Here is a 21,457-nt window from a genome sequence, read left to right as displayed (position 1 = left end):
ACAAAAAAAAGGATAACAGCAATTACTAAAAATCTTAACACGAATATTAATACATTATTTTAAAAACTCAATAAATAAAAAATTATTGAACACAAAACGAAAAATACTTATAAATATACTATAATAGACTTTATTTTGGGTAAGTAAAATTTTAATAAAATAATTTTAAAAATGTAAAAAAATTATTTTAGACAGATTTAATTACTAGCAACTCACCTCTTACAAAAGAGACTCCAAGGGCATATCCTAAATTCCTCGAGAACAATTTTAAAAACACGTATATTACACGATCACGACCAAACCACACCTCACCTCCAACGTTTCCTAGGCTACTGAAGAGTACACAGGCCGTGCGGGCATTGCCGAGCGTCGCTGCGAGCGGGCCCGAAGAAGCACGAACTATCGAGGATCTCATGGTCTAGGCTGGGGACACCAAACATTTTTTGATCATTAACACTAAAAATTTGCTCATTCTCTGATCGAACCCCCTCCCCCTCCCAAAAAAACTGAATGTTAACTTAAGGGTACTGGTTTGATGGACAGAGTCTACTAGAATATTTTCAACTTACATTTGTTATTTCTCAATGAGAAGGATACTAGGAGAAATATACTAAGGAAAATCACAACTCAATGTTTGAATTGGTAAGAAAATATTAATATACTGAAATTGGAAAATCGTTGATCCGCCGTGACTGTCTAATAAAAGGAACATGGTACTACCAATAGTAAATAGTTAATGGTAGTATGCTCACCACACTCCTTTTATTTATAGAATACAAAAATGACACTTTTTTGCAGCTAAAAATTGACTAAAATTTGGCAATCGGTTCGCAATTTAGACATAATTAAAAACTTAATGTATTTCTTAAACATTGCATTAGAAAGACAATTTTCACAAATTAAATTGCAACACTGCAAACACTGGCATTTTCTACATTAAGACAGACATGCTGTGTTCCGTTGAAGACTAGAAGGGCATTCAGCATCATAAATCCTCTTCTCTAGCTTTTTTGAGTAGTTTCCTTTCGAGTCGGAGGTAAAGGAATATAGAAAGGTTTAAAATTTCTCGAATCAAGGTTTTTACGGAATTTACGAGTTTTGTCTCCGAAAGTCTTCTCAATTGAAGGAGATTTATCATTGTTGAGCGAAATCTTGAATGAATTGTGAACATCTTTTTATTGGCTTCCCACAAAAACTGGAGTTCAATATGTACGAATTTACTCCTGTAAGTCAAGGATTCGGTAGAAAAGAGTAAGCGGTCAATGGAACTATTTCCGTTGACTCGAATATATTCCCGTTTTATAATCAACTGGGTTGACTCCACCTTTGTTCTTGTTGAAGAACATTATTACTTCAGGCTTGTTTTAAATTTCTGAAATCTTCTTTTAATCACGCAATGTAGACACAAGATTGACGCATTTGTCCTTTCGAACAAACGAAACAGGAGTGATTTTGTTGTTGAAACCAAACAACGATGAGCCAATGGGCCATTACCGATTGAGCAAAAATTCAGGTGGTATGTGAGATTTATTTCTGCTAATCATAGGAATAGGAAAAAGTCTGGTGCCGTGAGCGCTTCACAACATTGACTAACTAACCTACTTACGTCCCCAAGTTTTGTTAGATTAGTGCACTAGTTAACTTATCGCTATTTTTTTGATTTATGAAAAAAATTATCCAAAGTCAAGAGGGGTAAAAAATTATGAAAAAAAAATCCATTTTTGTGTTGCTATAAAAATTCATATTTCAGGGTTGCTCAAAGAGGGAATAACGAACATAAATTTTATTCCTGCTAAGAATACAACAGTTTCACAAAATTAACGAAGCCTTAATGCAATACGGAAAGAACAGGCGTTCTCGGCTTTTCCCGTTCGAATCGAATTTCTCGTTTCTATTTTTCCTTTTTTTTTCCCCTTAGCTATACATAAAACAGTTAAATACTTTTATTTATCTATTGTTTATCATTGCTAACAATGAGGACTGCTTTTGTTTTGTTTTTTCAAAAACTTACGAACTCCCTACGTAAAAAAAACCATTAAATCACTATATAAAAGGTTTCACGTCACACTTCAAATACACACTAACCCTCTAATGCAAGGAATATCAACACGAGATTTACCAGATTCGAGACGACGTTTGCGAAGGAGCTGGAATAGAGACCTCTTAAATAGATTTTTCAAATTTTAATTTTAATGGAAAAGTATATTGTTTTTTTTCTGTATTGTCTCATTCGCTGGTTGTAAAATATTATTTACATTTGTGAACAAAATAAATAAAGTCAAAAAATATTTTTCAAATAAACAAAATAAAAGGTACTTTATAGGATTTTTTTTTTTTTTTAATATATATTTTATTTTATATTTATAGGAAGAATTTGTATAAAATCGTCATTTGAACCCGTCATACTATTTCAATGAGAAAAAGACCTAGCTGGAATTAAAGTTATTTAACATTTAATTAATTATAGACAAAATCTATTGAAAAATCGAAAAAATGTGAAAAACGATATAATGTTGCACTTCCTATCAATCGATCGAAAAAATATACTGCCACATTCCAGGCATATACCGGCTCTAAATATACAATTTCAGTTTTGCAAAACATTGATTGATTGCTATTAAGCAAGAATGTTCTCACACACAGACCATTTTGTGAGACTAGCTTATTTGGAATCAGAAGACTTTAAAACATATTTCCGTAGAAAACTCCAATTCGAAATTTATCACGATCACAATATTTTTTTTCCCTTACTATATATTCCATGTATAGAAAAGTGAATAAAAAAAGAGGTATGTGTTTCTAAAATGATTCATTTTGTTTTGAGAAAATCATTTTTTTTTATCAATCTATAAGAAGAATTTTCTTGATATTGCATAGCATTGTTTGGTTCGAACTTCGCTTACAGTGCAAGAGCCCAAGAGAAGAAAAAAGGCAGTTATTTCATGCCTATTTTTTATTACTTAATTGAAAACTAGATATAATTACTAGTCAAAATTGATGAGTCTCCCAAGTATTGGTAGGGGAATATAAAATGACGGCTGTTCCAAAAACGTTAAAAATAATTAATTTTTTATTCGGAGCTCTATATCTTTACAACTACCAACAACCATAGAAAATCTAAGAGAGCATCATTTAAAGTAGATTAAATTTGCTAAAATGTAAGCCCTAAATGAGCTATTTTCGTTCAATAATTCTCGAGATATAGCTTTTTAAAAAGCAACATTTCATAAAAATGTTGTATGGAACGTACTGAAATATCAGTTAGTTTTGAGAAATCTATATCTCAGGAACTATGTGACGTACATATGTTATTGATGATTAGCACTCAAATTAAAGCTAGTTTGATAAGCTATAAATTAGTTTATGACGTTTATTTTCGTAGGAGTAGTATTTTTCATGAAATTTGCTAAAATCAATTGATTTATAGTTGTTCGGACAAATTTGCCAAATTTATATTCATATGTGAATATCATAAAAACCACTACCCCTACGAAGATAAGTGTCATAAACTACTATATAGTAAGTTGAATTTCTTTTATTTTGAGTGCTGGCAGACATATGCGTCTTATGGGTCTAAAGATATATTTTTTAAAAATCAAAAATGTTATACGGACAACTAGAAATTAACATTTTGTGAGTTTATTTCGTCAAATATCAAAAAAACTACTACTCCTACAAAGATATATCATTATTAACTATTTCATAGTTAATTTATCTAGCTTTGATTTGAGTGCTGAAAGAGCACTTGATCTGTACGTCCTATGGTTTCTGAAATAAAGTTTTTCATAAATCAAACTTATTGTCTGAACAACTATAAATCAATTTATTTCAGCAAATATCATGAAAACTACTATTCCTACGAAGGTAAAGGTCATAAACTACTTTATAGTACATTAATCTAGCTTTAATTTGATTGCTAATAGACATCTGTACATCACATACTATTAGGAGCACCATATTCTATTTATTTTCTTAAATTGTTAAAATATAATCAATACGAATGGAACCAGATTCAAGCATACACTTAACGTAGAAATACAATTAAATATGTCACATTACAAAGTTTTGAATATTTTTGGGTAAAATTTATATCAACTCAAAATTTACTCATAGTTATTAAAAAGCTTATTAGTAATTCAATGATATTTTAAGTTGAACAGAAAGTTGAGTGATAATCCATTCTGAGTCATTATCAATATTCGTAAGCATTATTTAAAATCATCAATTACTTAATCTTTGAGTTGTTTTTTATATATTCCCAATTCTTCGTCGGTTATATCCAATAGTAATAAATTTCAAAAATATTGAAAATCTTTATGTATCAATGTAGATGCAAACAACTTTAACTTGAAAACTTAGAATTATTATTCGAGCAACCTTAATTTAATGGTATATTTTACTTGGAGACGTTACAAAGTCATGTTTCAAACCAAAATCACTTTTTTACATTCCTAAAATAAATTTGTTATTGAAAAGCATTAACTTTTATTTTTTTTATTGAACAGTATACACCGACCCTTAGATCAGATCGTCCCTTAATTATATTATATCCATCAATTTTATAAACCCTGATCACCGTAGGTACTTGCGCAATTATAATTACCTAAATAAGAACAATATATAGCACTAATTTCATTTTTTAAATGATTTTTTTTAAATAAAAAATTAGCAAACAACTAAAGTTGAAATGAACTTTAAGCACTTTGTCGAATTTTCGCGATATTTTATCCCGCTCTAGCGCCTAACTGAATGAAATGACGTGTTGGTACTAAATTTGTAGACAATCTTCTTATCTTAAATTTATTATTTAGCCAATTGCATCGGGAATTACAAATGGAGTCAATAGAAGATTTCTTCATAAAATGGTTCATGAAGTTCTACTCTTAGTGACCTACAACTTGGGAAACCCAACCACAACCCGAAAACTGAAGCCCAGGCTGCTGCTGAACATCACGTTATTAGTTCTATATTTGTCAGTGCTGTTGTCATTCTAAAAAATTTGTTGTTTTGTTTTTTTCGTTAAATCCATAAATGTCATTGTTTTTGTTATTAGCTTTACTTTTCTCTTTTGTTACGAATTATTATTTTTATCTATTTATTTCATCTCATTTTTTTTATTTATAACGTTGCATATAGTTAGAGGTGTCTTTTGTATGACACCCCCCCTTCATAATCAATTGTTAAAAAAATGTACCTCTTACATTAACCATTAAGCTGCGATTAGACAAGGCCAGTAGACAGCCTAGCTGGCGCAAATTGGAAGCCAGTTGATTGGGGCTGGTCATCTCCACACGACTGGGCCCAGAAGGGCGAAAAACCATGGAGACAGGTAAGTATGTCTAGCATTCATCCTTTTTACGCCTAACTAACATAGTCTACCTTGTTGCAGGTACAACATTAAAATTTGTTATCATTATATCATCTTAATTCTTGCACTTCCACTTGCAGAAACATTATTCTGTTTTTTTTTAAACCATGTATATCGGCAGGGTAATATTTCATTTGTTCAGTTTCATCTGAGGAACAGATACTTATCTAACCTATTAATCTAAGCGGTTAGCCGATCGGAGAAAATTACTAGTTAAATATGATTAATTTTTAAAATTTCAATAATTTTCTAGTTTTTTCTTATTGAAAAGTGCTCAAATATAGTTATTCAATATGCGTTGGTAATTTTTTTCAAATTCTATGTTTTTCCTCGACTGGAAATTTTTAATACTCAATTGAGAAATAAGGAGGAAATATCTGGTTTCTCTGACAATTTTCTTCAATATATAATTTATTTTTAATATTTTGTATGTAATTCAATTGAAATAAATATGGTGTTCAGTTGTAATTAAATTTTCATTATTTTTAACTTAGTGAATTAATTATCAAGATAAAAATTTTTTAACAATAATAAACATTGTAATTAATTTTAATGTAGACTTCAGTTTCGATATAATTAAGTTCAAATATGTTCAAAAAGTATTACAACACTGGACTAGAACAATTGTGTACTTCACACACTTCCCGTTCCTGCCACATCAGGTTTTAGGTGATAGGGAGAAATAGATTGGTCTGAAACCTACTCCTCAAGTCAGTGGATTGGATAGACTTTTTTCCATTGAGCTGGAATATCACTGGACATCAGTGATGTTCACACGAGGAAAGTAGCTTGCACCAGTAAATTGTCGCCTGCCGGTTAGTCCGACATATCCAGTGCCTTGGATAGTGTTTGCTGGTCCGGCATACTATGGCAGTTGCAAGAGTTCGGACACACCCATAAATTTAGATTGAATTGTGATTAGTTACCATACAGCAATAGGAGCATCAGGATAGTTATTATAGCTGAGGAAAATCCCGTCTCATAGAAAAAGAAAACTACCCCTTCTTCAGGAAGTTCATCTTTGGATGAAAGGAAATGGTGGACCCCACTCGTATAATGTTAGGAAGGGCTAGAACATTGGGTCAAGAAAAAATACAGTCTACAACTAGGAGGAATGGGTCAGGCAGGCCCACTAGAGGATATAGGCAGATGGACCAGGAGAAGGAGGGCTTGTAAGCATGAAGAGATGTAGAACCAGCATTCATTGTTAATTATTGTCATGCGCAATACCTCACTCTATTGCAGTTGAAGCCTGTAACGGTGGGGTAGGGGCAACAAAAGTAAATGTCACATTATTAGAATTTCCCATATCTTCCCACCATGAGTGGGAAATTATAATAATATTATTCTCTTTTTTATGAAAAATTTTGTAGGCCAGGAGAATTTTAATAATACATCTAAATCTCAGAGACATTTGTGTCTTGATCTACAAATCGAGATTTTCATTGGTCAAAGCTATGGTATTAATAGTCAATATTGAAAAGAAATAAAACATTTGTCTCTTAATAAGCTAACCCCCTAAATATTTTATTTGTGGCTAGGAGGAGATTAACTAAGGCAAAACCTTATATCACTCCAGGAGATATGTCAGAAATAGGGGTCGCTCACCTACTTATATTTCTCAGGGTAGAACATTACTGTCCCCATGTAGGAACCAAAGCTGTATTTGAGTTCCTGGGTGACGTTTCTCCTGTCTACGATCACTCTTTCTGGGCACTGCATTTTGATTTTTACCCTGAAATCTGGTACTTCAAGTTTTGCTAAACACACATACTCTTTGTATATTTTAACATGTTCTTCTGAAAAATAATCTTTAAAAACAGCTTTGTTGTCTGAATTATGATACAACAGAAACAGGAAGAGAATTGTAAAGCAGCACTCACCAAGTCTCAAAAATATCTTGAATTAATAATTATTGATTATTTCATAATTTTGTCTATACCACAGAAAAATTTGATCCAGGTACAGGTAAAGAGAAAAAATTATCATATGTACCCCATGGCTTATCCTCACTCAACTATCATATTATATTAACAAACAGTATGTTTAGTTATTGTATTTTTATTACCTTTGTGAATTTTAATTTATAAATTTAAATTTACATATATTAAAAATATATTTATATTATGTCTTTATTTTTCCATTATTTTAGGAGGAGAAAGAAAGAAGAATTTTAAAGATAAAAGCTAGATGGGTATATTTTTAACCTATTAACAAACACCATACACAACAAAGGAACAACCAATGGTTGAAAATGACAAAATAGCTGTTACAAAATCAATTAAAGATAAAATTATATCATAAAAATATAAAAATCTAATATCAATTTGTTAGAATGGATGTTATATTATTAATAAATAATTTAAATACCAGTTATTATTAAGGTGTTGATCAAAAGCTACCCATCTGGAAAAAAAACGCATAACTCAGAAATTTATAAATTCTATTCTTCCCAGTTATTTATTTATTCTTAATTATTAAATTTCATTTCTATAACTTCAATGATTTAAATTTTTAAAAAAATAGCTGAAATAGTCTTTACATAATTCTTTCTTTATTAATAAGTTAGTTTTATTTTATTGGGTTGATCTTGTGTGAATAGAATTCATAATGATTATGATGATTCACAATTTAGGTACATCTTTACAGTAAATACATGCAGAACAGTGTTAATTTACAAAGATTTAAAATTAATTAAATAAAAAATATTGTACAACTAAATTTATTATTAGTCCTCACAACTGAAGGTAAGAAGATGTGAAAACAATTTTCGTTCTCCAAATTTCTTTTTATTATAGGCATCAAAGGAGAAATGTGGTTCTGCGTTTGTCTTATCAAAATTTATAGTGTACTTTTCTGAAATCTGACAGAGCAACATTGTTTAAATGAGCTAATTTGAACGAAGATGATTAAATAAAAAATATTGTCCAGGTTGTCCCTGATGAAATTGCGATTGAGAGTCGGCATTAGAATTGGAGTATTTGACTACAGCATCAGTTTCCATACACCATATCAATAGTATATTGTATAATATAGTGGAAAATATTTAAATTAAACAATCAATCAGAATAATACACCTTCTATTTTCAGGATTATGCAATTTACCTGTTTTATGCACCATTATCATACTTAGATATAAACTTTTTAATGTAATTCTTAATTAAATAGATATAAAATTAAGTGGCTTACACATACTGTGGCCCATGATGTAATACATTTACTAAATAAAGTATGTCCTTAAGCTTTCAATATAAGCTTTTTTGATAAAAGTAAAAAGAAAAAAAAAGTATATGCTATGTTACTCACCCTTGAATGCTCAGAGACATCAGTTGCTTCTTTCTTGATGTTCACTACCCACCAAGGTCTTTAAACCCAGCATATTTCGATACGAAAGAAACTGAATCACCACGGCAGAAACTATTAAAACTCACTTTTAAATATCACAAACAAATACACTGGACGACACACACGAACCGAACAAGACAAAGTAATAGAGACATCAAAGCAAGTAAAATTAATATGAATTTATGTATAACAAAGAAAAAACTACAACCCAAAGACCACTGTAATTCACCAATTGAGAAACATCAAAATACATTATGGAAGATTGCTGATTGACCACCTGTATCAATGAATGGAATATGATCCGGGTGCGGTCAAATAAAACTGAAATAGTAAATTAGTGTACTATTTTTATTTTTTATATCATTTTTTTTATTTTATAAAAATAGTACACACATTTACTATTTGAGTTTTATTTGACCACACCCGGACCATATTCCATTTATCAAAATACATTATGTTAATAAAAAACTTAAGTCAATATTTATAAATTACTTAGTAATATATTTAAATTAATTACCAATTCTTTTCTTTTTTTTTAAACAGTCTTTAAAAAGAGTATAAACTAATATTTATATAATATTTCTCCAATAAATTACTAAAACTTAATTTCTAACAAATAAATAAGTATTGGCGAAGAATATGAATAAATAAACTAAAATAAAATCAGATATAAATTAAGCAAGTTATAAAATAATTTCATATGCAAAATTTAAATTGTAAATCTCCCTCTTTCAATCTATTAGTTTGTACTTTAATTTATATTTCTTCTTTTCATCTGTTATTATTTCCATTTCCATTGATTGTCTATCACCTTTTATTATTCTTATTTAATTTTTACGTTTCATTATGCATCTTTGTAATTTTTCATTTATGTTTACATCATTTAAGTGCTTGTATGATTTTTAGCCCTGCAACATGGGGCAAAACGTCTCAATATAAATAGTTTAATCACTATTCGAGTTTTTCTTTGACCACACCCCGACCTTCCTTTTATTAAAAGTTCTTTTTACTTTGAACAGGGAGTTGGCTAATTGATAGTTTAGGGAATTAGAGGTACAAAGAAGTTTAGCTCTATTGTCACTAAATTTAGAGAAAATAGAGTTGGACCTACATTTAAGGAAGAATATTCTTTGTTCAAATTTAACTGTAAGGCACATACTTATTAAGGTTACGTTAGCTATTAATGCAATATTTATGGGCAGGAAATTGTAATTTTAAGAGAGCATTTTATTAGGCTCACTTTCAAAAGAAACAGAAAAATAAGGAAAAAGTCTAATTTCAGAGCAACTGTCCAGAGGTTGAGGGGATACTAATTCAGTGGAACTGAATTGAGTTTTGGTGAGGAGTGTTGGTCAAAGAAGACGAACTCTGCAAAGATGGCTGCAGAATGATGAGTAGTTGAGAACTGGAGGTCTGATGTAGTTGTTGAGATGTGGATTACAAAATTTAAAAATGAGGGAAATTATTCAACAAATCTATTACATCAATGTCAAAATTAATTTCCTCTACCTATTTACTTTGATTCGTGTAAAGTACTTAGAAAATTAGAAAAAAAATCATGAATGTTCTAGATTGGATTCCTTCACAGCTCATGATCATTTAACAGTTTAATTATAATAAAATGAAGAAAGGTGAAAAGTAATAACAATGGCAATGGGGTAATGAAGTAGACTTCAGTAAGGAAAAGTGAGTTTGGTGACTGGATTCACTTTGACATATACAAATTTACTTTAAAAAAATTAAACCAATTAAAAATAATCAAGTATAACAATTAACTGAGTTAAAGGAAACCTCACCTCAGTGTGAAATAACCATTAATATAATTTAGCTTGATATTAGTCTGAGTTATTAATTTTATTTTCTTTTTTTATTTTTTCTAAATTAGCTACCAAGTCAATTCATTTGACTTTTTAAATTAAATTTGGAAATTCAAGAATCTTCATTGGTAACTTCACGTTGGTGAACTTATCTTAACCCTTTTGAAATGTTTTTAGGTGAAGCAAAGATAAAGTTAGTCAAATTATAATTTTTTTATTGCAGCTGAACTTTTAGGAAAATATTGCAATATCAACAACCTTAATTTTATCAAAGAAATTAAATTATTTTAAAAAAATTATACACGGAATTACTTAATAATAGAGGCAGGGGAAATAAGAACATCAATTAAAACATACACTACACAACGACACCCTAACATACTGCTTATATTAATGATATTAATTAGGGGTCTAAATATATATTTTTTTTTTTTTTTGCCAAGACTCCCATAGGAGTCCTATACTGCCTAACCATGGTTGGGGGTCAAAGTTCTTCATTTTGTGGGACCGCCACTCAATGAAAAAAGTCAATGTCCCAGGCCGGATTTGAACTGGCACTGCTAATAGACATCAAATTGGTAAGACTGTGTCTTAACCACTGAGCTAAGTTCAGGGTTCTACTACCCATAGATAGCAAGAAATCGTAGAAAAACAAAAGAACGATTTTCATGGAATGACCCAAATACACTACATAATAAACATATTTCTAATTTGGAACTCTGATTCATCCAAGCAATATATCAAGACAAGAACAGGATTTGTTTACAATCTTCAGTTCTTAATACCCAGAAAGAATGACTGTTATCATAAGAATGACTAATTTTGCTGCTAGCTTTTTTTTTCCTCACTAAATTAAGATTACAGTTTTTACAACTAGGTATGATCACATTAACCTTTTACTCCACAAAAATTCAATCTCTGCTGATAAGTTATAAATATGACATCAGACAAAAGAAGGAGGAACAGTGGTTGACAGCAGGAAGGGCAATAGTGTTGCCATTTGTCTACACCAGCATTAGATAACAAAAAGAATCCAGTTAAAAGACCGATGCCCAACATTTTCTTTTTCATACAACTTATCTTAAGAAAAAAACAGTATCAATACAATCCTTGAAGGGCCTTAAACACTGTAAGCTGAACTAATAAACCAAATAAAAATTCACTATTTTTCATAAACCAAATTAAATTGCACACAAATTAAATCAAGCTTTACTATTCTGTTAAATATAAACAAAATATATACTTTAATTTAATATTTTTTTCTCCCACAGACTCAAAAGAAGCCCAACAGCAAACTTCAAGGGAACTAAAAATGAAAAAAAAATTGAATAATGGGATTTTTGTCAAAGGGTACAAACACAAATACATATAGGATAGTTATCAACTAGTAATGAAAAATACTATAACTCTCAATTTTCAAGAGAACGGACAAATAATTGAAACTCCATTAAAGTATATACAAATGAATGAATATCATGAAAACCTAGCTCATCCCGTTGAAAAAGTAGTTAAAATGTCTCACATATAATAATAAATATTTCAACACTTTAAATTGCTTTCCTTAATACCACCAGCAAAGCGGACCCTCCCCCCTCACCATTGTATTAATGAGGACTTTGTGCCAGTCATCCTTCACATAGAGTGAACCCCACCACAACCCTTAAAATACCTATAGGTAAAAGAAGGAGGCATAGCAACAGGCATATTTGTTTATCATTCATATCTATTTCAGGCGGAGGGTACAAAAAGAAAAAAAAAATTTCTTTCCTTAAAGATTCTAGCAAATCTACTAGAATATTTAAAATATTACCTTCAAGATATATTAAATTAATTAGAACAACAAATAAATGCACAATAAACATTGAACTAAACAACATACCCAAATGCAAACGGTACAAATAAAATTATTATTATTATTGAATTCCATGAAATATTTCCTTTGAAATGTAGAGAAATGGATTAGAATAAAACAAGAAAATAAAATATGACATATAGCAAAAAAGCTCCAGAACCTTATTTGAATTTCTAACCTTTAAAGTTCAAATACTTAACTATAAGTATAATCAACTCAATGAACAAATTACTGGTAATTGTTTACCGCCAAAAAAAAACTGCATTCTTATGTGAGGATTGTTTGTATATCTCCTTAAAGTTGGCGGTTATTGCAACTATTCAGTCAGCTTAGCTCGATGGTAGTGGCCTCTATTGACACTTTTGGGAATCAGAACCCCTTTTCTCCTCTCTAAATTAGTTTTATCTCATTATTTATTATCCTATTCCATTTTTTTTTCTAATTTTTTACAACATATTAAATTTATTTTCAATTTAAAATATTAAATTATACCTCCCAAACAATAGTTCAATACAGATTAAGAATGTTGCATTTTTTTTTTTTTTTTTACCGTAGCTTTCCATATTTTTAATAGAAACAGAACATTAAAACTACATGGTCCATTATGGTGTTTTTGTGATATGAACCAAAGAAATATTCATTTTTTATGATCAAAATAAAATAAAATATGTAATCATACATTTTTCTAAGCATTATTAAGTGTCTGTTTATTGAAGTCATTTATGATTCTTTTATTTTATATTTATAAAACTTTATTGGTCCATGCTGTAAATCCTTTTGTCATTAACTTCTAACTTCTACACGTTCTTAAACCACAGCACTGCAGGAGAGTCCACTGGGCCCATTGCGATATTTATTTGTCTTATATTATGGTGTTCTGAACTAAATATTTTTTTTTTAGGCTGCATTCTCCATTTATAAATAAATGAATAAAGTAACCAATGCAATTTTATGTAACAGATAAATAGTATATTATATGGATAATATATACATTTATTTTTCCAATAGAAAGTAAACAAATAATGTTTCTGGTACTGTCGGACCCTTCTGTCACCAGAAGCAGTAACTGGTACCATCTGTCACATTTTGGGCTGATTCCATAAAAATTTGTATACATTTGTGTAAATGGCTCGTTCTCCCAGAAAGTCTCAATCTGGCTACAACTATTTTTAAAAAATTATGATCGCAATAAAATTATATTAAACAGTACAAATTATCTTGTGATCATTTGTATTGAATTTTTATTTTAGTTATACATGTATAATATATTTAGTAAATGAAATAAAAAGTTAATTAAGATAACATCATGATGAATTAATGTAATTAATATTTATAAAAATATGGTGTTTGTGCGATGATCATAATGGTCACAAATTTCTTCACACAAGCATCAATAAGGAACACAGGGCTGAACAGATATGACACATTCCATAAACTATAACGCCCAACACTGGTTGCTTTAGTTCTTACTTTTATTTTAATTATTATGACAAAAGAGGGAATAATTTTCTCAATCTTGAACAGTTATTTAAAGATACTCAAATTTGTAATTTGTCTTACAGAGAACTAGCAAGTTGGAAAGTTTGGGTCTGAACAAATAGAATAAAAGAAATTTCAAGGTTCGGAAAAAAATTCTAAATTTTAAGTTATTTAATCAAATTTTTAACTCAAGCCAAATGTAGAAAAAATTGCTGGTTTATCAGAACTGTTTAATTACAGTACTATTCTTGAGAAGTTGCAGCATTGGCTTACAGTTCTCAGCCACACAAACAGGATCAGATTTTAATCCACAAAACTATTTATTGAAATTAATACAGTTAATTAAAAAATAACAAAATGTAATGGTTTTAATTCACTTTATATACTATTTTTAAAAAAACAGTTTTGATTTGGTTCGGTAAATGTTTGTACAACTTTAATGTACACGATTATTTATAACCACAATGGAACCCCTATACATTGAACTTGCAATGTATCAAAAATCTGTAATTATCAAATAATTCTTTCAGGAACCTTTATTATATTTTTTTGAATTGAAACTTCTTTAGCTACATTCTACAACTCCAGAAAAAAATATATAGGAGTAAATATATTTCAAGATGAAATAGAAGTGGTAGGGGAGAGGAAATGCTAGCAAATTCTAACAGGAATTTTTTCATATTATAATAGGAGAGTAGAAGCTTAGAGGAGCTTAAATAAAAATTCTGGCAGAGCTGGTCTAATTAAGTGAGCCCCATCATTTAATTCTCTTAAATTACAATATAAAAAAAAAATTCTGCTATACTATTGACTTAAGAAATGGGCTTTTCAATTGTAATTATCATTATTATTCTGGAACTAATATTTTCTGCTTTGAACTATAAAAAAGAATTCATGATCATTATTAATTAAATTTTAATACATTATTTCATTTCCAGAAGTTTCACTTCTGCCTGCCATTCCGTAGGCCGACAGAAAAATTAATTTTCTATTGGAAACTGAACAGCAACATCTTCATTTAAGTTCTGTCATATTTTCTTTTTGCTATATCTATAGCATTAGGTTATTTTCCAAATATATCTTTAAAAAAAATCTTTAGAGTTCCTGAGAATAATACTATTATCTTTAAATTTTCAAGTCAAAGATGATTAAAATAAATCTAATTAAGTATATAATTGTTTACATCTCCTTAGTAATGTTAAAGATTCAGCAGCCCAGAAACATACATCAGAGGAACAAATAAACAGACTATATTGGGAAATTAAGAAGTACTAAATGCAAGATTTCAATAGAAAAAAATTTGAGAATTTAATAGTTCTTTACATCAATATATACAAAATTTGACTACAGTTCTATAATAATTATAAAATATATATACATGATTAAATAACCAGTTTATGCTACACATAAAAGTTTTTAATTGACTTACAACCAAAAAAATATGTATATGCATAATTCAACCCAAATATGAAAAAAGAAATCAAGAGATATTTTTGTGGAATTGTGTTTAAACTTTGTTCTATATCTACACTATTTTCAAGAATTTTCAATTCCCAACAATAACTCAAGCATCAATCAAAACCAAATCGTGATGAGGAGGCATGTTGTGCCTTGGGTTTTTGTTACAAAATGAAAATTCTTGATAAAGATTATAAAATACAACTTAGCAAAAATGTCAGCTGGTTCCTTGAAAATTTGGCTTCAATTATAACACAACATAGAGCTAATTACACCATCACATATTAATTATTAACATTATTTTCACACAAAAGAAAGTCAAGAATGATTCACAGGTTTAATGTTCTACTTTAGTGACTAAACACAATTAAAAAAAAAAACAGAAATTAGTTCTTTTAAAGCTTATTTTTTATATTATATTTGTTTCACAATTTATGATATATACACAGGAGGAAAAGAGGTCAAAGCATTTTAACTTCTGTTATACCTATTCCCCCAACCTCTTTTGTTTTCATCTTTAAAGTCGTCCATTGCTCTTTGCCGAGCAATTTCATCTGGATCATCTTGTTCAACAAGTTTTTCCATCTGTTCCTGTTCCTTCTCTTCTTTGGTACTAGTATCAGTCTCTTTCAGAACTCTCATTTCTTGTTGTAGGTCACGATGAGCAGGAAATCTGTTGAAACAATAATACAATTAACATTACCAAATGCTTCATTTTTAATCACATAATAATAATAAGTTTCAAACAAAACAAAATTTATCCACCAATAATGAAAAAAAAAATTAAGAAAATATCAAGGTGAAGGAATGGTATTGGTGTATTTAAGAGGATTTATCATTCATTCACAACATTTACCAATTTTTAAACAAGATTATAGTGGGAAAACAATTTTTTAATAAATTAATTTTCAATATAAGAGGTTAAAAATATTGTGTGATAAGAAAGTGATAATAGTGTTAATTTAATCTGTAATTAAAAGTTTTAAAATTGAATAGAAAAGTGACAAAATATGGTAATCGGACTGAAATTAATGACCAGAATAGCCTGCAAAAAGTGTTTAAATTATTGGATGTGAGTTGTATTTAAGATTTTCTTTGAGGATATGTCCGAATTGGCCTAAATGTTGGACCATTAAAGAAATAAGAAAGAGTATTTAGGGACTTAACTTGGATACAAATTAATTAATTTCATTTAAACAATATCAACTTTATTTATAATATCAATACATGTAAGCTTACCTAATTTTGTTTGAATCAAATTAAAGCTAACTACTCTACATTTATGCAAACATACATAAAAACCAATCTACTCTGATTAAAAATCTAAAATTTTCTCCATAATTGAAGAGCACTGAGGAAGCTAATTGCATTAAATGATTTTATATTTCTATTATAAAGGCTGGAATTCAATTTTCAACCTCTTAAAATTACCTCAATTTTAAGTTTTAGAATAAAATATGCAAAGTACTATGTAGAAAGGACTATTTGACTTAAAATTTGACTAAAATTAATGACCTGGGCACGATAGCCTGCAAAAAGTTTTGAAATTACTGAATGTGAGGTGAAAATTTATATTTAAGATGATCCTTGAGGATGGCCGATTGGCTGGAGCTTTGATCTTTTAAAGAAGTAATAAAGAGGGTTTTGAGACTTAACTTGGATACAAATTATTTTATTTTATTTAAACAATAAAAACCAGTCTTAAGAAAGTGAAAAGATTATACATCAAATAAAGTTGATGATTATTGCAGGATTTGGATATTTTATACACATTTTGAATTTTAACTGTACGATTTTGCACATTCTGGGTTTTTACTTCACATTTTTCAATTTTTACAAAAATCCAATTCGTAATCATCACATACAGTAAACTAATAATATTCTCAAATATAATTTAAGCTAATTCAATCTCTTAGTTTCTTTTAGTGTTTTACTAATCTTCCTATTAAAAAAAAAATTGAATTTTATTGTACTAATAATAAAAATAAATTATTTAATTTTATGAACATAACGTGTTCATTCAAACGGTCTGTACCACTTTAATTAATAGGATTTTTGATTGATTGATACATAAGATTGAAACAAAATAATATAAATACTAAAATAACATCATAGAATTTTGTGATTTGATTTTTTTTTTTTTAAATCCAACTACTATATGAAGGGGTTATGTTACAAATATTAAATTTTAAAACAAGGTTTACTTCTTGATTGTTGGAGCTTGTTATGTATTGAAGTGTACATAGCCCCTTCTTATTTCAGTTATTAATTGGATTTTGAAGTTAGAGTAAATCACACGAGCTAGATAGGCACCTAACCCTTTCATCCATACTAAAGATAAAAAAAAAAAATCAAAAAAATAATGCATAGCCCCTTTATCCACTTACCCCTTTTATCATATGTTAGTAGTTAAGGTCAACAACGAAAATTAAAAAAAGTTAAAAAATAACAAACAGCCAGTCTACCTTGAAAGTTGCTAAGTATAATAATGGAGAGCAAACAAGCTTTAAATAGAACCAGTACATCCTATTACTTTGAAAGTTATAAAAAAAAATTCTTTTCACCAGTGATGAAAAGAAAAAAAAAGGAATATTGTTGAGTAAAAGTGTCACAAAATTATTTATAATAAAAAATGAATCCTAAAATTTTCAACACGGAGGAAATTTTAGTTAAATATCAACCAAACGTGACAGATGAACCAATTAATCAGACAAGGGGTAAAACCAGAGATGATGAAAAGGTATACTTTATATATATGCATATAATAATAATGCATATATGAAAAATTTTGAATTTGAGTTTTCGATGGAAGAACATTGCGAGGTCCGCTGAGTCCAAAAAACTATGTTTGTATGTTTGTGAAGAGCTTAGCTCAGAAACAAAAAGTTGTCTGAAACTGAAATTACATATTTAAGGGTTGGATGATTGATACTAAGAAGGCTTACGACTAAAATTTTTATATCCAATTTAATTTTTGACCTAAGAGCACTTAGCGGCAATGAGTTATTCTTCAACAAATATATATATATATATTAATTGAATATATATATGAATTGAATATACATAATACATATCGAAAGTAAAAAAAAAAGAGAGACATGCTACCTTCCAGAGATAATTTCGAAACCACACTCTATTTACTATAGGCTAAATAACTTCTTATAACATATGAATGAGTAATAACTCACAAATAATTGTTATAGCACCAAAGTAAAGTGGAACTGAATCTTTTAGACATATGGCATAAATAACTGTCTCATAACACCTATATATAACATTTATACTACAAATATATATGTATTTCACTAACATAAAATGTAATATCAGTAAATATACTCACATTCCTTCTTGAACCCTTTTATCATAAAATTCCTGAACAGTCATGGTTGGTAAACTTGGATAGCCAGCACCAAATACTGCTTTTTGAACCTCATCTCTCGTTATAATCACTGGCATCAGTGGTTTAGGAGCAGGAGCTCTTCGTTTTTTCCCTTCTTCTGAATTTGAAAGGGAATCTTCCTTTGCTACACTTTTCATGTGAGCTAATATTTTCTTTTCTGTTTGCAAACAATCTAATTCTTCTTCAGCTTTGGAAACAAAAGATTTTATTAATTTTAAATAGTAATCTCGTTTTACTTCCTCATCAACTGTATCTGATTTAAGTAACTTTGATAAGGTACTTAATTCTTCTTCAAGAGCTTTTTCCTCTTTAAACCTCTGAATTTTAGTAGCCCTTGTCCTAGCAGCACCAACAATATCAAACATAGGCCTCTTATTCACAGCTTTATTCTCCTCTTCACATTCAAACGACACAGGCGGTGGAATGTCGACATTAGATATACCATAATCATTACATCTTTGCAGAAAATCCCGGAAATAAATATCACTAGTTTCAACAACTTCAATCCTGGATCTAACTGTCAACTTTAAGGCTAATGTACCGAGTAGAGCTGGCAAAAGAAATAACCTAAGGTTTTCAGTGGCGACTTCATCAACAGATTCATTAGAACTAAATATTCCACCCATTGATGTAAGGCGTGTTGCTTCTTCTAGCATCCGCATAGCTTGTTTTATTTTATTCTAGAAAAATAAAAGGTCAGTAAATAAGAAAACTTATGTCACAACCATTAATTGGTATATTAATTAAAAACTAGTTTTCAAACCATACAAAAATTCTAAAAGAAAATTACTTTATCACTGTAATCTATTTTTAAATAAAAATCATTAAAAAAAGTTTTAAGGAGGAAAGAAAATCATACCTGTATAACAATACTGTTTGTAGGTTCATCACAATGTGAGACACAGTTGAACAAATCATATCCTTCATCAAAAAGCTCTAATAACTTTTTTTCTTCGTTATCTGAAGTCGCCATTTGAACGAAATGGTAGTTAAACACTCAAATATTTTCCAATACCGTCATAGAGGTTAGGCACCGCCAGGTAGTAAACATAAAACCAAGTTGCCAACTTAAAAGTTATTCATAATGGAGCAAATAAAACACATTGTTTCATGAGAATTGACAAATGGAATGTTTTTTTTTTTATTGCTAAATATTTTTAACCGAAAAGCTTTTAGTTAATTTTTAGATACAAAGCCATTGTTATTCCCTCCAAATTTTTGTTAAGTAACATCAACATGCAAATTTAATTTTCTAAAGTAAACAACTTTTTTTTTGTATTATAGGTTAGATTCCTTAAAGAAGAAGATTGATTAATACATTTTTTCTTTTGATATTTTAATTTCTGTGTAAATACTTCGAAAACATAACTAATCAAGAATGTATATTAATAAAATCTAACAGCATATGTTTTTATGGTTCAAATGTTTGAAGGACATTTAAGAATAGCTTTATTTAAAATGTTCTTTATATTAAATGTGTTATCTGTAAATAAATACGAATTAAGTACTTTATGTGCTCGTGGCACGAACATGAAAGGCTTTCTTCCTCCGCCCTTTCGGCACGGGAGTGCTTCTATCCATTGGTTCCATGCGATTCTGTCTCTGATGGGGTTCTAAATTGTCTTAAGGTCTTTCCTCTTTGTTCCTCTATTCGTTCCAAGTGACTAATATAGGTTCTTCCTAAACCAGGCACTCTTGCTCTTCTTCGCAATGGTCTTGCCTCCATGGTTTTTATCAAGTCTCTGTGATGATCCATACCATCTTCTTTTTCTTTCCTTAAATGGCCCGGTAAGTAGCCATAATGGGAAGGAAGTGCGCATAGTTCTATTTTCTATCTGCTTCGTATGAGCGATAGGACTATATGCACCTTGCAGTTGAACTGGGTCTGCTCATGGGCCCATTCAACTCTTACTGTCTTTGGCCCCATGTCAGTACTGGTTAGAGCTGCTGACCATCACGAGGGATATTTTTTTAAGACGTCCCGGTTTAGATCCTCCGTGTTTAGCAAAAGCAGAACCACCTCGGGCAGGGTATATCTCCTCACAAAACCTTGGCTCCCATACCATCTCAGTTGCTTATTCTACAAGGTTTACATCACCAGGCGGACATTAAGCCCTTCCCTAACCCTATGTTTTCCCTCAGAATTTTTTTAAGAAGCTTCATTTCAGCGGCAAAATCCGGCAGACTCCAATAATTCAGTAATCTCCTCCATAGAGACTTGAACAAGGGAAGTTTTACATCTTGTCGTACAAAAGTTTCTTTTTTCGACAATAGAATTACAGATCTAGAGCCTAGTTTCATAGTAAAGTAAAAACTAATTAGTCTTGTAGGTTTTACTTGGTATCATTTAACTAACTTGTACTTTTATACTTATTAACTACTGCAATATCACTAATAATCGTCCCCATAAAAAAAAAAAAATGAGTGTTAGTACTTTGTAGTTTGTTTACTTATATATTTGAAATAATACTATTAGCTTTCATCATGAAACAGAACCTGCTGGTTATTAGACTGAATTAGCCTTAGAGGTTCAGCTCCAGATTTCCGAATCAACATTTCAAGATCTACAAATTATCTCCACCACCTCTGCAGGCAATCTGAACAAACTTTTGAGTTCTACCAACTTGTTTTAAACATCAAGGAACAAATTTGGTTCCGCGCCGTTTTATATTCAAATTTTTGTAAGGGTACCACAGCCGCTACCGTTGATACGATATCAATTTATTTATATATTTAAT

The 21,457-nt window shown here is 29.6% G+C and overlaps 2 protein-coding genes across 4 annotated transcripts in view; both read right to left on the bottom strand.

Moving 5' to 3' along the window:
- LOC106687992 (uncharacterized) overlaps window positions 1-327 on the bottom strand; it is a 278,550-nt gene extending 278,223 nt beyond the window's left edge. The window contains exon 1 of one of the 3 annotated variants that reach the window (XM_067045859.1): window positions 217-327. The gene's annotated coding sequence lies outside the window, so the exon portion shown is untranslated. The remainder of the gene's footprint in view (window positions 1-216) is intronic. The other 2 variants (XM_067045858.1, XM_067045860.1) reach the window with 2 other exon arrangements.
- Window positions 328-15,705: 15,378 nt separating this feature from the next.
- On the bottom strand, window positions 15,706-19,844 carry Tap42 (immunoglobulin binding protein Tap42). The gene is made up of 3 exons (XM_014432243.3): window positions 19,579-19,844; window positions 18,660-19,399; window positions 15,706-15,992 (listed from the first exon to the last, which is right to left on the bottom strand). Exons 1-3 carry the CDS (start codon window positions 19,690-19,692, stop codon window positions 15,791-15,793), a joined length of 1,056 nt encoding a protein of 351 aa, XP_014287729.1. The 5' UTR covers window positions 19,693-19,844; the 3' UTR covers window positions 15,706-15,790.
- Between the last annotated feature and the right edge of the window lie 1,613 nt (window positions 19,845-21,457).

This window comes from Halyomorpha halys, unplaced genomic scaffold (assembly GCF_000696795.3).
Source record: "Halyomorpha halys isolate HHAL.00 unplaced genomic scaffold, Hhal_1.1 Scaffold1035.1, whole genome shotgun sequence".
Classification (NCBI taxonomy): Eukaryota; Metazoa; Arthropoda; class Insecta; order Hemiptera; family Pentatomidae; genus Halyomorpha; species Halyomorpha halys.
The sequence above is the reverse complement of the archived record's forward strand: the minus strand, read 5'-3'. Positions and strand labels throughout refer to the sequence as shown.